We start from the raw sequence: 15,404 nt of genomic DNA on the forward strand, positions 1-15,404 counted from the left end.
TTCCTTTTAACAGAATGTCAAGTATTTTCAAGGTATTCGTGCTGCAGTTAGCAGAGTGAAAGAGAGAGGGGAAAAAGCCATTGTCTTGGACATTGGGACCGGCACGGGCCTCTTGTCCATGATGGCAGTGACAGCAGGGGCTGACTTCTGCTATGGGATTGAGGTGAGCATCTTTCTCCCTTGTCTGTGAGTAACTCATGCGGATCAATTGAGCAGGGGTCAGTTCTCGACTATGTGAATGAAACAGAAGTTGTTTGTTCTGCCATGTTCTATATTAAGCTAATCTCTGTTCTCTGGTCATCCCATATATTCTTGAGCGCTTCTTGTAGTATGACTGTTAACAGGGTTTACATCCTTGCTTTCTTGTTGCTAGCATAGTGCTTGAGAGTCCTTTGCCATGTTTCTAGGGATACGTGTTGAGTAAAACCCTGCAGATTCTGAATGTGCTGAACTCAGAATTAAACACTCGTTCAAAAGAGGCCATCAGCATCCTCTTTTTTTGCCATTCAAGCCTCAGATTATAGCCTTCCTGTTAATTGATAGTCATCAATCGAGGACTTGATTTGAACTATTCAGAAGATGACCCTCCTATACAGGTACTCCTCGATTTAATGACATTTTTCTGGTCCAACTTTAGTACCTGTGTATGTATGAATATATGAATAAATAGATAACGTAGCAGGAAAGAACTAAGCTAAAAGCATCTACTGTTTTTATTTATTTTATTTATTTAATTAGTTTTCTATGCCGCCCTATTCCCGAAGGACTCAGGGCAGTTTACAGGGCAATATTTAAAAGACAATATAAATTAAGATAAAAATAGGCTGTTCCTGCCAGCCTTCTAAAAAAACCCCGTTGATCCCCAAAATGCTGAACTGCCTTTTTTTATTGGGAGACTACCCAATCTGTAACTTCCTCTAGTGAGCTCTCCAAGGTCCTGACAATGCTTCGTGAATGCTCTGTTTTCCAGAGCATTCTTTGCGAATCCCAGCGTTTTAACTGATTTTCTTGACTAGAGCACTCTCACTTTGGATGTGAATTGATTTTCAAATTTGAAAGGCATACTGTTCTGCTGTACCTGTATACCAACCTTTGAAGAAAGATAATCACATACCGGTCTGAAAAATGTGATTCATCAAATATGTGACTCTTGCAAACAACAAAGAGAAGAAAACGTTGGAAAGATTTTGTAATAAATGACAAAGACCTACTGTACCACAGTTCAGGAGTCTGGCTAATCAGGATATTAAAAAAATATGTGGGATAGTGAAAGCTGCTATAGATTCTAGTTTCCTTGGTATTCTGTCACTGCAGTCTTTCTCATCCAGTACACCCAACTGATATTTTAATACATGGATGCACAGTTTTTTCCCCCTGGGTCCAAGGCCACAATTAAACATTAGGCTGGGGATTATGTTGAAAAGTAGCGAGTGGGACCAGGATAAAAATTCAACTTGTTTTTATTGGGTTACAATTTAAATGTTCAAATTTTCTAGTTGTACAATAATAACTCTTCTTAAAAATAATAATGATCTGATGGTTCCATTGGATGGCTAAGCCCCAGGCTTTCGGAGACCTCATTCTGTTTTGCTTACTGTTCCTATTTTAAAATAGCTTCCATGATTCTGTTTTTGATTTGAAGAGTTGATTTAAGCACTTCATCTAACTTGCATTCCTTATCATTGTCCAGAGGGCAGACATCACACAAAGGTCCATTTTAATCAGGAGATTAACTCCTTTTACTAAGGAAATAGAGGGGTTAAAATAGAGAGCACTTTATATCTCCTCTACCAGTATTTTCCCGAGCAATCTTTATCCAAAGGTGTACACACTTTTTTTCCCTACAAAATCCCTGCCAAAGTTTTTTGTACTGAATTTTACACAAATAGGGTAAAGGAATATCTAAATAAGACTTCTAGTCTGTGAACTTCAATATCTTAAAGACCCTCTGTTTTTACAGCTGATAATTCCATGTATTTAGTTGAATCTCTTATGCAGCAATTGCTTTGTCTTGTAGTTAACAAAGACGCATTTCTACATATAAGAAAACTGTATTTGCATCCAACAGAATGGGTTGTAAACGTTATGATAGTTGTGAAACACCAACTTCTTCCTCCTTTGTGTAAAAAAAACAAACCTAGGGCTTCAAAAAGTGGATTCGTCCACAGATGCCTGAAACACTGCAATTTGTTTTTCCACTTTAGAGGCTGCTTATTAGCATGCATACACTTAGTTTCTGCTTGGGTGGCTTGCAAGAAAAGCTCTGTGCTTCGATGACTGTGAAATAATAAGAAGGCTCTGATTATAGGTAGGAAATTTTGCATTTTGAGGAGATAGGGACAAAGTCAGGTTGGGCTAGTTTTTGCATTAAGCCATTAACTAATGAAAGACTTTTTGGCCAGCAGTGATCTGTACTCCATCTGTAATTTTCCTCGACTTTTTGAGTTTCACATTTTCATTTTGGCAGGAAAAAAAGCATTTTTGACAGCTTGGGAATGTGACAGGCATTTTATTTTGTCATTCATTAATTAGATGCGTGCTTCAATATGAACGGAAGCTTTGTGGCCTTGAGAATACAAAGTCAAAACACTTCACTAAGTTGTTGTAATTTGCCTTGTTTTGACTGCCCAGGTCAATACAAAAAAACTAATCCAGCTTTTGCAAGTTGACAAAGAGGAGTAAGTGGCCAACCTTTTCCAATGTAAAAGAAGAAGAAGAAGAAGAAGTAGAATGATTTGTTGTAAATGTGGCATCAAGCTGCTCTGAAACATACTGAGTGCTTACTGGAAGTTGTACAGTTGAGAGAGGAAGCAGCTATACTGTTTGCGCTTAACTAGGTTGCTTTGCAATAACTGTTGTTCAAAACTGGCTGGAAGAATTTTCTGATAGTATTTTGAACCCAGAATGTAGGTCCTATTGTCTTCTTTTTTCAGGGAGAGTTTGGTATAGTGCAGGGGTCTCCAAACTTGGCAACTGTAAGACTTATGGACTTCAACTCCCAGAATTCCCCAGTGAGGATGTCTGGCTGTGGAATTCTGGGAATTGAAATCTACCAGTCTTAAAAGTTGCTAAGTTTGCAGACACCCTAGTGCAGTGATGGTGAACCTTTTAGAGACCGGGTGCCCAAACTGCAATCCAAAACCCACTTATGTATTGTCGGGTGGGTGTGGCCAATTGGGTGGGCGTGGCTGCAGTGGTAACAGTAGACTGGGTGGGACTAAAAAGTTCAATCAATCAATTCCAACTTTGCGAGTTTTTTCCCCGCGAGAAGTTGAAATTGATTGATTGAACCTTTTTTTTTTGCACACGGCAGCAGAGGCCTAAAGCGAAAAGGTTTTATAAAACCCAGCTGAAGGCCTAGGACTGGGGCGACGGCGCGCGTGCCCACCGAGAGGGCTCTGCGTGCCACTTGTGGCACCTGTGCCATAGGTTCGCCACAACAGCCCTAGTGTAATGATGTGGGTATATAATGAGAACTGTATCAAAGAAGATTCTGGTTCCAGTCTGAGCAGTGAATTTGTAAGATAAGATAATCTTTATTGTCATTTTTTAAGATGTTCTTAAAACCAGAAACTCGCCTAGATACTGTTCTGCTCAATGAAGGTTTCTCTCTAATAAGGAATATAAAAGATTACAGAGTTTCTTTAGGATCAGTCATTCCAATGGAGTTTCCCCAGGATCTCCTTCCTCTTTCCATTCCACAAGAATAAGTAAAAATACTGAAAGACATCTAGGTTTTGGGGCCAGATCAGCCACTTCCTGTTCATCCAACTCAGCCTTTTCCAACTGGATGCCCTCCTGATACATTGGACCTCTACACAGCTCTCCAATCCTCATCTAGCTTGGTCTTTAGTGGTCTGGGGGAAATCTGGGAGTTTTTAGTCTGAGCCAGGAATGAAGAAGGCTGAAATGAAGCTCAGAAGCTAGAAATAAAAAAAAAAGTGCATTAGAGCAGGGGTCTCCAAACTTGGCGACTTTAAGGCTTGTGGACTTCAACTCCCAGAAATCCCTCTCCAGTTCTGCTCTGCTGGTCTTAAAGTGGCCAAGTTTGGAGAGCCTTGCATTAGAGTGATGGACTTTTAAAATTCACAGGAGGGCAAGTGGCAAAAATCCCACCATTGTCTCAAAGCTTTTTTATTCATAGACATTCAACTCCAAATGACAGCTCTACACTGGAAAGCTTTTAAAAATTAATCCGGTCATATAAATGGCATATTGAAATGCATTAGGGATGCCCAGAGTATCGGAGTGGGCGGCCTTGACAGATTTAAACCAATAGTGTCTTGAACCGTGTTAATACATTGTATAAAATACCAAGGATTATTGTATTGCAGGTCTTTAAACCGATGGCCAATACAGCTATGAAGATAGTGGAAAAGAACGGCTTTGGGGACAAAATAAAGATAATTAACAAGCATTCTACCGAAGTCACCGTGGGATCAGGTAAGGCTACTGGGGACTCCATGCCTTGATTTTACAGAGAGCAGCATATTTTTTTTGTATATTGATATTCCTCCACTCACAACCACAACGGAGCCCAACATTTTCATTGCTAAGCAAGGCAGTTGATAAGTGAGTTTTTGCCCCATTCTACCACCTTTCTCTCCCCTGCAGTTAAGTGAGTCTGGCTTCCCCATTGGCTTGCTTGTCAGAAGGTCGCAAAAGGGGATCACCTGACCCCTGGACACTGCGACCGTCATATGTATGAATCAGTTGTCAAGCATCTGAACTTTGATCATGCCACCATGGGGATGGCTGCAAGGGTCATAAGAGTGAAAAATGGTCCTAAGTCACTTTTTTTTCTGTTGTAACTTTGAATGGTCACTAAATCGACAGTTGTAAGCGAAGGACTACTTGTTCTCTTTCTAAAAAGAGAGGATGTGTACAAAGCAGAATGTAATTATAAAAAGACAAACTACAATCCAAGAAAACATTTTTTTAAAAAAGGCAATTAAATTAGAGGACTACTTAAATGAAACGTCCAGAGAGAAAATATATGTATATCATCCTAGCACTAATAGGATTGCTGTGTTGGCACTGTGCACCTCAATGGAATGCCATACCTAAGAAGTATTTTATTTTTCTGTCTCTCTGATTGCCAGTTGCTAATTGCTAGAATTGCATCTTTTTTTTTCTCCTGGGCCTTCTGCTGCAAAAATGCGCATGTTGAACCTGCATTTTAGCTTGCCAGTCTGATAGCTGTGAAGGAAAGTTTTTAGATTTTCCCGAAGGAGATTAAGAGGAGGAAGCTATAGGATTTTAATTTAGCATTTCATAGCCTTTTTCCAAGGAAAGCATTTTCTGCTTAGGGAGCTTCTCAACAAATTTAAGTTGCAGTTTTTTTCACTGCTGTGTGCTCCAAAACCTGTGTGCATTTTGTGTGTGTCTCGGTTTGTGTATTTTGAAAAAGCTTCGGTGCAGAAGTTTTCAAGCATCCCGTCCAATAGCAATTTTAGTATAGCAGGAAAAAACGGTTTACTTGGAATATGGAATTTTGATACGGGTGGATAGAATATTCACAGCTCTGCTTCGCAGTTCTTGCTCCTTCGCAAAAAAAATTAGCTGCTTTTTTTTTTTTAGCTCTGCACGAGTATTCTCTTAAGGCCTGCTGAAAACTGGCATTTAGTGATATAATCAGAACAACATTTTCCGTTTTGAAATATAACCTAGCATATTTTGGGGAATAGGCATATCATTTCCCTCCACCAGTCTGTTCTTCTCCCCTGAGCTGGCCTAATAACAACCGGGAGCAGGAAGACAACGACTGGTAAAATTGCAAATTCTGTGAAAAGCAAATAGGCTCATTGGATAAAATTATGCTACGGCCCCTCTGTACCAACAAGGAGAATTGCCGCCATGCTTATGTTACGCTTGCTCTGTGTTGTAACATTTAGGCTAGGCTCATATACCGTGGCATGTTTCATTATGATTTCTTGAAGGTGCCAAAATTGGCTAGATTCAGTCAGTGTGGCCAAGCAAAATCCAAGTTAACCACATGACAGTTTAATACCTTGTTCAGGTTCAACCTCTGCTTACTCTTTGGAGAGACTGTGCAATAAAAGAGCCTTGGTGGAGCAGTGGGCTAATGCCTCCTTAAGTAACACCAGCTGCCTGCAATTAGTGCAGGTTCGAGTCCCACCAGGCTCCAGGTTGACTCAGCCTTCCATCCTTCTGAGGTAGGTAAAATGAGGACCCAATTTGTTGGGGCAATTAAGCTGACTTTGTAATAAGGCCGCTTGGGGGTGTGTGAAAGCCCTAACAAGCAGGCATATACATAGAATGAAGGCTACTGCTAAGCTTGTAAGCCGCCCTGAGTCTTCGGAGAAGGGCGGGATATAAATGGAATAAAAAAATATATGCTGGAAGGACTAGATTTTTTCCTTCTCCCAAATCCAACGTTGAGTCTTTGTGGTGTGTCATTTATGCAATGAGAACACCGCGAGAGCCTTGTGGCTTAGCCATAGAATAACAAGAGTTGGAAGGGATCTTGGAGGACATCTTCCTCAAACCCCTGCTTGAGCAGGAGACTGGCTTAAACCATTCCGGACAAATGGCTTTTTGAAATCCTCCGGTGATGGAGCACCCACAACGGATGAAGGCAAGCCCTTTCATTGGTTGATTGCTCTCACCGTTAGGAAATTTCTGCTTAGTTCTAGGTTGCTTCTCTCCTTGTTTAGCTTCCATCCATTGTTTCTCCTCTTGCCTTTTGAGGCTTTGGAAAATAGTTCGACACACCTCCCCCCCCTCGTCTTTGTGGCAGCCCCTCAAATATTGGAACACTGCTATCATGTCACCCCTAATCTTTCTTTTCGCTAGGCTGGACTTACCCAATTTCCTGCAGCCATTTGTTCTTCCCTCTGAACTTCACAGGAGCTACTGGCCACGGTTAAATGGTCTGCTAGAGGAGGGGAACGGGAAAGAAATAGGAGACAGTTTTATGAAATATAAAATAGTTCTTATTGCATCTTCTAACTCTATTTCTTATTATTCAGTGTCAGGGGACTGTTGGCTATATCTCTTAATATAGCACTTAGCAATAGAACTTGGGCTTATATACTGCCACACAGTGCTTCACAGCCTTCTCTAAGCAATTTATAGAGTCAGCATATTGCCCCCCCCCCAACAATCCAGGTCCATTCTTGGAAAGAGGGAAGGCTGAGTCAACTTTGAACTGATGAGAATTGAACTGCTGGCAGTCAGCAGAATTAGCCTAGAGTACTGAATTGTAGCCACTGTACCCTTAAAAAAGAATATGCTGCCTGTATATATAGTCCTCAACTTATTGTTGTTAGTTGCGAAGTCGTGTCTGACCCCTCGCGACCCCATGGACACCATTCCTCCAGGCCTTCCTGTCCTCTACCATCTTCTGGAGTCCATTTAAGCTCACGCCTACCGCTTCAGTGACTCCATCCAGCCACCTCCTTCTCTGTCGTCCCCTTCTTCTCTTGCCCTCCACCTTTCCCAGCATTAGGCTCTTCTCCAGTGAGTTCTTCCTTCTCATGAGGTGGCCAAAGTATTTGAGTTTCAGCTTCAGGATCTGGCCTTCTAAAGAGCAGTCAGGGTTGATCTCCTCCAGGACTGACCGGTTTAATCGTCTTGCAGTCCAAGGGACTCGTAGGAGTCTTCTCCAGCACCATAGTTCAAACGCTTCAATTCTTTGGCGCTCAGCCTTTCTTATGTTACAACTTTCACAGCCATACATTGCAACTGGGAAGACCATAGCCTTGACTATACGCACTATGCGTCCTCAACTTAAATGACCATAATTGAGCCCACAATTTCCATTGTAAGTCGTGTCAGTCATAAAACGGGTCAGCATTAACTGTGCCAGATTTTGCAACCTTATTTGCTGTGGTCATTAAGCAAGCACACGGTTTGCTCTAGGGTGATTTTTGCCAGAAACTAGAAGTAAAATTGCAATTGCATGACTGTGGAGCGCTACCAACAGTTGCAAATGTGGGCTAGGTTCCGAGTGCCCAAAATGTGGTCACGTGAGTATGGGGCGGAGGGAGAGACAGATTTCAAAAATTCAAATCTTGGACTTAAAAAGTCCCATTTTCAGGGTCTGTTGTAACTCTTGACTGGTTGCTAATAGACTGTAAGTCGAGGACTACCTGTATGCCTTGAGATCAAACAAAATTTAGTAGAAAAGCCTAAAAACAAGTTTATTTGGGAACCTTCCAAGCAGAATTCCAGAGTCCCTTGTTGAATTATTATTATTATTATTATTATTATTATTATTATTATTATTGTTATTATTATTATTGTTATTAATTTTATTTGTATACCGCCCTTCTCCCGAAGGACTCAGGGCGGTGAACAGGGCAATACATATTAGAAAACAAGATACAAAAATTAAAAATGATTAAACAAATGCCCATGAATAAGTTAAAACACATTAAAAAATAGATTAAAACAGATTAATAAAACCCAACCCCATCCCATCAGGTCAGGCCAGCTTGTTCGAAAAGGTAGGTTTTGAGATCGCGCCGGAAGGAGCGGAGGTCAGGCGCCATCCGGAGCTCGACCGGAAGATGGTTCCATAAATCCGGCGCGCCTACAGAGAACGCCCTCCCCCTGGGGGCCACCAGTCGGCATTCTTTGACCGGTGGCACCCTGAGGAGGCCCTCTCTGTGGGAGCGTACTGGGCGGAGGGAAGTTGACGCCGGCCGCAGAATGTCGGTTTTGTATTATGTTTTCCAGATGGAGACATGGAATCTCGTGCAAACATCCTGATAACAGAGCTGTTTGACACTGAACTAATTGGGGAAGGGGCCTTGCCATCTTATGAGCACGCTCACGAGCATCTTGTACAGGTAAGGAATGAACCAGACCAGAGAAGATAAATTCACCTGTGTTCTGTGGCGGGTAGAAAGACAGTCAACCTCCACATTTCTCACGATGAAATTTTCATTTCCCAATTCCTAGCTGATCCGTTTTGTCCATTCACTTCTAATTCTCAAAAATGACAAAACTGATATTTGGCCTGTCTCATTAATGTGTTCTGTGCCTTAAATTTAATGAGCTTTTGAGAAAATGCTCACGCTTTTACAGACCAGCACAGGACTACGATGAATATATAGAAAAGATACCCGGAGACATTTTCTCTGAACTCAGCAAATGTTTCATGGGGTCAAGGTACTTAACAATTCCCAAGAGGTGTGTGAGGAATGTTTGAGGCGGTAGAAGCTTCAGAATGGAAGGGGGACAATCTGTGGCCATCTTGCCGTGCCCAGTCCAGCGTGGCCGTCTCGCCGCGGGACAATTTCACATGGGATAACTCAGTGCAATCAATATTACCTACCCGTTTCTTTTGACATTATTTCCACTGACAAAAATGGAAATAATGTAGAAGAAATGGTGGCGGATAACATTTATCACCTTGAGTTATCCCATATGGATTGTCCTGCGGCGAATTGGCCACGGCAAGATGGCCCTGGCAAGATCCCTGCGCTGAGTTGGCCGTGGCAAGATGGTTGCGGCAAGGTAGCCGCGGCGAGTTGTCCTACACCTGATTCTCCAATCCCTGAAAGTAAGTTTTCTGCCTAGCTGTTATTGTTAGGGTTGCCATTTGTGTCACTCTTTCCTTTTCTCTCAAAGCGTATGAACCGCGTTTGATTTCTTCCCTATTCATCCTTAAAGGAGGGGTGTGAGGCAGTGCCCCACAGAGCCACAGTGTACGCCCAGTTGGTGGAGTCGAAGCGCATGTGGTCGTGGAACAAGCTGTCTCCCATTCATATCCAAGCGGAAAGTGGCCGGAAGACCATTGTCTTCCCACCGGAAATGGACGTTTGCCCCGGTGCACCATCGGTCTGTGACATCCAGCTGAATCAGGTGCCCTCGCGGGACTTCGTGCCACTCAGTGAAGTCGTCACTATGTTCAGGTGAGTGCTGCCCTGTGGGGGCTGTTTTTAGGGACGTGTGTATTTTTCCTTATACAGGTAGTCCTCGGGTTACGACCGCGATTGAACCCAAAGTTTACGTTGCTCCCTGAGAAATTCATTAAGCGAGATTTCCCCCATTTTAACGACTTTTCCTTGCCACGTTCGTTAAGTGAACCCGCTGCAGTTGTTAAACTAATAACGCGGTTGTTTAAGTGACTCTTGGCTTCCCCGTTGACTTGGCTTGTCAGCAGGTTGCAAAAAGAGATCACGCGATCTCAGGGCACTGCGGCCGTCATAAACGTGGACCAGTTGTGAAGCATCCAGATGTAAATCACATGACCGCGGGGGATGCCGCAAGGGTCGCAGGCGTGACAAAGGGTCATAAGTGCTGTTGTAACTTTGAGCGGTCACGAAATGAACTGTTGCAAATAGGGGATGTGCAACCTCTTGAATATCTTGCCAGTTGATTCTGTGCCTCTGCTAGCGTAATGAACAAATGCCGCTGAACCTTTGATCGCCCAGGTGAAAAGCCGCCATTTAAAAGGAGCTGATTTCAAGTTCACTGTTTCCCACAGTATAGATTTCAGTAAACCGGTCAGCAGCGCTTCTGCCTCCTACACCGTGAAGCTGGAACCCCTCAAGTCTGGCAAAGCCCAAGTGGTCCTTTCTTGGTGGGAGATTGACATGGACCCTGCCGGCTCCATAAAATGCTCCTTGGCCCCCTATTGGGTACGAAGCACTTTGGAAGAGATCCCGGTAAGCTTTGCAACACTTCGTTGTCTTCCCAAGAATTTCATGGTATAAAGATACGATACGTGAAACCAGTGACTGGGGTCATCTGCCAGTTTGGGTCGACAGCATTATCAGCATGCTGATGGAAACCAGTTACGTCCTTCGACTCTGGACCCACCAGGTGAGGCCGTTGAGCGTCTGTCCCAGTGCCTGGAGGTTGGGCGGATTTGGATGGGGAGCGAGCAACTCTTGACTCAGTCCTACCAACACCGAGCGGCTCTGCCTGTTTGAACTGCCCAGATCTGGAGATACTCTATCTTTGACCTTAGATGAGGTTGCACTTTGGGGATCTCCCAGCTCCTGCTTGATGAGCAACTGGCAGCTATGGTTAGGAAGACCTTTGCACGGCTTTACCTGATGTGCCAGTTTTCTGGAATGGGAGGCCTTCAAAAGGTAATTCACGCCCTGGTCCTCTTGCAGCTTGTCCATTGCCCTCTACGTGGAGCTGCCTTGGAAAAACACCCAGAAGCTTCAACTGGTGCAGAATTCAGTCAGGTGGACAGTGATGGGCATGCCTCGGTATGGCCACCTGGCAGCTCTGCTTTGCGCTGCTTGCCAGTTTGCTTCTGGGCACAATTCCAAGGGCTGGTTACCATCTATGAACCCCTACGTGACTTAGGGCCCAGTTCCTTACAGGATCACCTGTCTCCCATAGTATCTGCCTGGCCAAGGCTGGCATGCTGTGGATTGCTGCAGTTAAACAATGCCATTATCAGGGTCTTGGGAACGCACCTCTGCAGCAGCACCTGAGCTCTGGAATGAGGCTGGTGTTTCCAAACGCCCTGCAAAACCTGTCTCTTCACCCAGGGACAAGAAACAAACATTTCCCAGGGCCTTACATCTCTTTTAACACACACACTGTGTGCTTATGGGTGGTGCCTGCCACAATGACACCTCTGTAGCAAATGGAGAACGGCAACTGGAAAATGGATGCTAAGCAGTGGCCTTGTCAGCGACAGGTTATTGAAAGATAATCTTGGTGCCTGCTGCTGGAGTCCATGGTTTTGGGGTTGTTGTTGTTTTTTGCTCAATCCCCCAGCAAAAGCCTTCTGCGACATTGCTTGAAATAATTAGCAATTAATTTGCTCCGCTTTTCAAATTGCTCTTTTATGCCCTTGTTTTCAGTGGAGAGACCATTGGATGCAGTGTGTCTATTTCCTTCCAAACGAGGAACCTTTGTCCCAAGGCCAGAGCGTGGACTTGACGGCTTTTCACGATGATTACTCTGTGTGGTATAAGCTTCAGAAAAGCAGGTAACTCAAGATGGGAAACGGGAAGAGGAGCAGTCGATCAAATTAAGTGTGTGAGGCTGGGAAGGCTAACACACACCGCAGAGCCATGCAGTACTGCTGGCTAATTCTGCTGACTGCCAGCTGCCAGCAGTTCGATCCTGATAGGCTCAAGGTTGTCTCAGCATTCCATCTTTCCAAGGTCGGTAAAATGAGGAGTCAGATTGTTGGGGGCAAATATTCTGACTCTGTGAACCGCTTAGAGCTATAACGCACTATGATATATAAGTCTAAGTGCTGTTGCTATTGCCCTTCATCCATCCATCTGTCCATGATGCACAATGGTTAGAATGCAGTAATTGCGGGCTAATTCTGCCCACTGCCTGGAGTTCGTTCCTGACCGGCTCAAGGTTGACTCAGCCTTTCATCCTTCTGAGGTCGGTGAAATGAGGACCCAGATTGTTGGGGGCGAATATGCTGATTCTGGGCTATAAAACACTGTGAAGCGGTATATAAGTCTAAGTGCTATTACTATACTTTCTTGATCTCTGAAAGCTGGGGGATTGTTAGGGAACATTGGACAACGGTCCAGAAATTCTCAGCATCCCGTAAACATCCCTTTAAGGTTCCATCATTTTGGCTCAAGTGAGAGCCAGTTGGTGATTTAGGGGCCATTTTGCTGATAATATTCATTCCTGCGGTTTTAGAAATGAAGAACCGAAGACTTCTGAGCACCCCAAGAGGCCAGTGTGTGTGTGTCAGGCCCACCTGTTATGGACACGGCCACGGTTTGGCGAACTCAATGACTGGGATCGCACGTCTTGCTATTTTCAAGCTCTGAAGAAAGTAAGATTTACAGAATCACCGGTGATCCCCTCTTGCCTTGACGCCCGTGTTGCTCTGTTCACTAAGGAAATGATCCCTGGGTAACTGTTTAGTCTCCCTTTGCGAACGGTGCCAGTAATCTATCTTGCAAAGCATTGTTTCCCAAGCTGGCATCTTTCAACTGCGTTAAGATTCCAGACTTCAGGCTCCTGGGCTGATAACGACGGATGCTAAAGCCTTTGATGTGCAGTAAAATAAAAATTAAGAAATCACGCTTATCGCGAGAATTGGAATTTTGCAAACCACCAACCTTATTTAACAGACATTTAAAATACGATGATTGAGTTTAGTCTGAACCCAAACAGTAATGCTGCCAGAGCTAGGTTAAATTCTCTGATTAAATTCTTTAACATTAATTCTGTGGAACATCTTTTCCTAAGGAATTGTAAGCAGATTTGCCTTCTCTTTAGATCTGTACTCCTTAACCTCTGAGATTTAAATAAAGCTTCCTCAGATATTTCTGAGGCTGCATTACTTCTGAAATATGGTAACTCATTAATGCAACTTCATAGTCCTGCTACTCAATCATATTTATTGTGATTTTGCATATTACCTTGCTAGGACCATAAGCTATTATTCACACAAGTATAAAAAAATAGCAAATCTCATATTTTTATGACAAAATGTTTCTTGTATGACATATCAGAAGCAGAGGCAAAGGTTTGAAAGTATAATTGGGGAAAAATGATCCTAATTTGTCAAGCATCAATTGAACAAAAAACATGTTCAATGATATAAGGGCTTACTGGATACATTTTTCATTGTTAGGGTATCGTGGTAGGATTCCCCAAGAAATAGAAGAAAACTAGATGGGGTTTTTTAGAAATCTTTTAGTCTTTGTGCCATTGAATTGGGGTTGACTCTGGAAACTGCTTGAAGGAGTCCTTGAAATTTTCTGGACAAGATTTTGGAAGTGGTTTACCATTGCCAGCTTCCTAGAGCAGGGGTAGGCAACCTCGGCTCTTTTATGACTCATGGAGTTCATGTCCCAGAATTCCTGAGTCTGACTCAGGGATTCTGGGAGTTGATGTCCATGAGTCATAAAAGAGCCAAGGTTGCCTATCCCTGTCCTAGAGAGAAGAACTGGTGCAAGGTCACCCAGTTGGCTTTGTGCCTAAGGCAGGACTAGAACTCACCGTCTCCAAGCTGACTCTATACTTCCAAGAAATCTACCTGCTTTATTTACTTGGGAGGCCCAGTTCTTTGAATGAATGGGCATATTGGTTTTTTTTTTTAATTGAAAAGTTTTACAATACATTTTATCAATACAAAACCCCTCCCAACCCCCTCCCCTCCCACCCCCTTCCCACTCCCCAACCCTCCCCAGCCCCTCCCTCCCTTTCCCCTCCCCCCCTCCCCGACTTCCCAGACCTGAATACAGGGTATAAAAATACAAACAATCATAATCTACCTTATGCAAACAATCCTAGACTATTAAAACTATCGCACTTTAACTCATATAGATAAACTCCAAACGCATAAATATCACATCACGGGCATATTGTTAATCACGGGCATATTTTTAATCAATCTTGTTCTTGCAAAAAGCCAATGGGTCAAATCCTCAAGCCAAAAGAAAATAATAATAATAATAATTCTGAAAACGCCTCCCAAGATGCCGTGTATGGATTTCTCTTGCCTGCTTACTGTAAATTGTGCATCTCTTTTGTTTCCTTGAAACATCCTAAGTGCTGCTTGATTGATCAGAGTTTCAGCCAGCCTTCAGATAAGAGACACCTATATAGCCTTACAAACCCTTTTCCTTGTGTTGGATCGTGACGCCACTGAGATGATCCTGTTTTTCTCGGAAGGTTGTTAAGCCGAACAGCGTCTGCCTGAGCATCAGTGACGGTAGCCTTCTCCCGGTCTTGGCTCACGAACTTGGAACACAAAAGGTACAAAGCTTTTGATTTTGATTTTTTCTCTACAGGATCATTCTAGCATACAGGCAGTCCTCGACTTACAACAGTGACCGAAGTTACAACAGCACTGAAAACAGTGACTTATGTCCATTTTGCACATTTACGACCTTTGCAGCACCCCCCCCCCCCCGCAAATGATCGTGTGAGTCGGTTGCCAAGTGTCCGAATTTTGACCATGGGGATGTTGCAACGGTCCTAAGTCAGTTTTTCTTTCAGTGTCGCAACTTCACAAACAGTCACTAAATGAACTCTGGTAAGTTGAGGAATACACACACATACATATATGTATATCTATCCACACACACACATATACTTTCGTATTGTTTACATATGTGTGTGTGTGCCAACCATGACGCAAAGTCACAGCTATCCAGAGAGCCCTTTTCAGCACATCCTCAGTCTGAACGCAGGGACACAAGCTTATTGGTATAATTAATCAACTCCTTGTGCCTAAACAGGCTGAGCTCACAGCTGCTGTTTCTTTGTGAGGTTTCTCAGAGGACACGGCAATCTTGGAAAACGTGTCCCAGCCCACAAACAGCCATTTGCTAGACAGAAGACTCAGAACGTTCTGAAAGAGGTTCTCTGGAGAGCCATGACTTTGTGTCGGGGTTGGTTCCCAACCTGACAACACTTCAGGATCCTGTCATATCCACAGCCAGCTGGAATATCAGAATGGCTCCACCGTGATG

At 43.4% G+C, this 15,404-nt stretch overlaps 1 protein-coding gene across 2 annotated transcripts in view; it reads left to right on the forward strand.

The window, feature by feature from the left end:
* PRMT7 (protein arginine methyltransferase 7) overlaps positions 1-15,404 on the forward strand; it is a 36,445-nt gene that overhangs the window by 4,070 nt on the left and 16,971 nt on the right. For both annotated transcript variants that reach the window (XM_083370364.1, XM_083370365.1), the window contains exons 4-11: positions 14-163; positions 4,335-4,443; positions 8,704-8,816; positions 9,643-9,884; positions 10,460-10,640; positions 11,802-11,929; positions 12,613-12,751; positions 14,602-14,685. In XM_083370364.1, the coding sequence (XP_083226490.1) occupies positions 14-163; positions 4,335-4,443; positions 8,704-8,816; positions 9,643-9,884; positions 10,460-10,640; positions 11,802-11,929; positions 12,613-12,751; positions 14,602-14,685 (1,146 nt within the window). The remainder of the gene's footprint in view (positions 1-13; positions 164-4,334; positions 4,444-8,703; positions 8,817-9,642; positions 9,885-10,459; positions 10,641-11,801; positions 11,930-12,612; positions 12,752-14,601; positions 14,686-15,404) is intronic.

The sequence above is a fragment of the Vipera ursinii genome (assembly GCF_947247035.1).
Source record: "Vipera ursinii genome assembly, chromosome: 10".
Lineage (NCBI taxonomy): Eukaryota > Metazoa > Chordata > Lepidosauria > Squamata > Viperidae > Vipera > Vipera ursinii.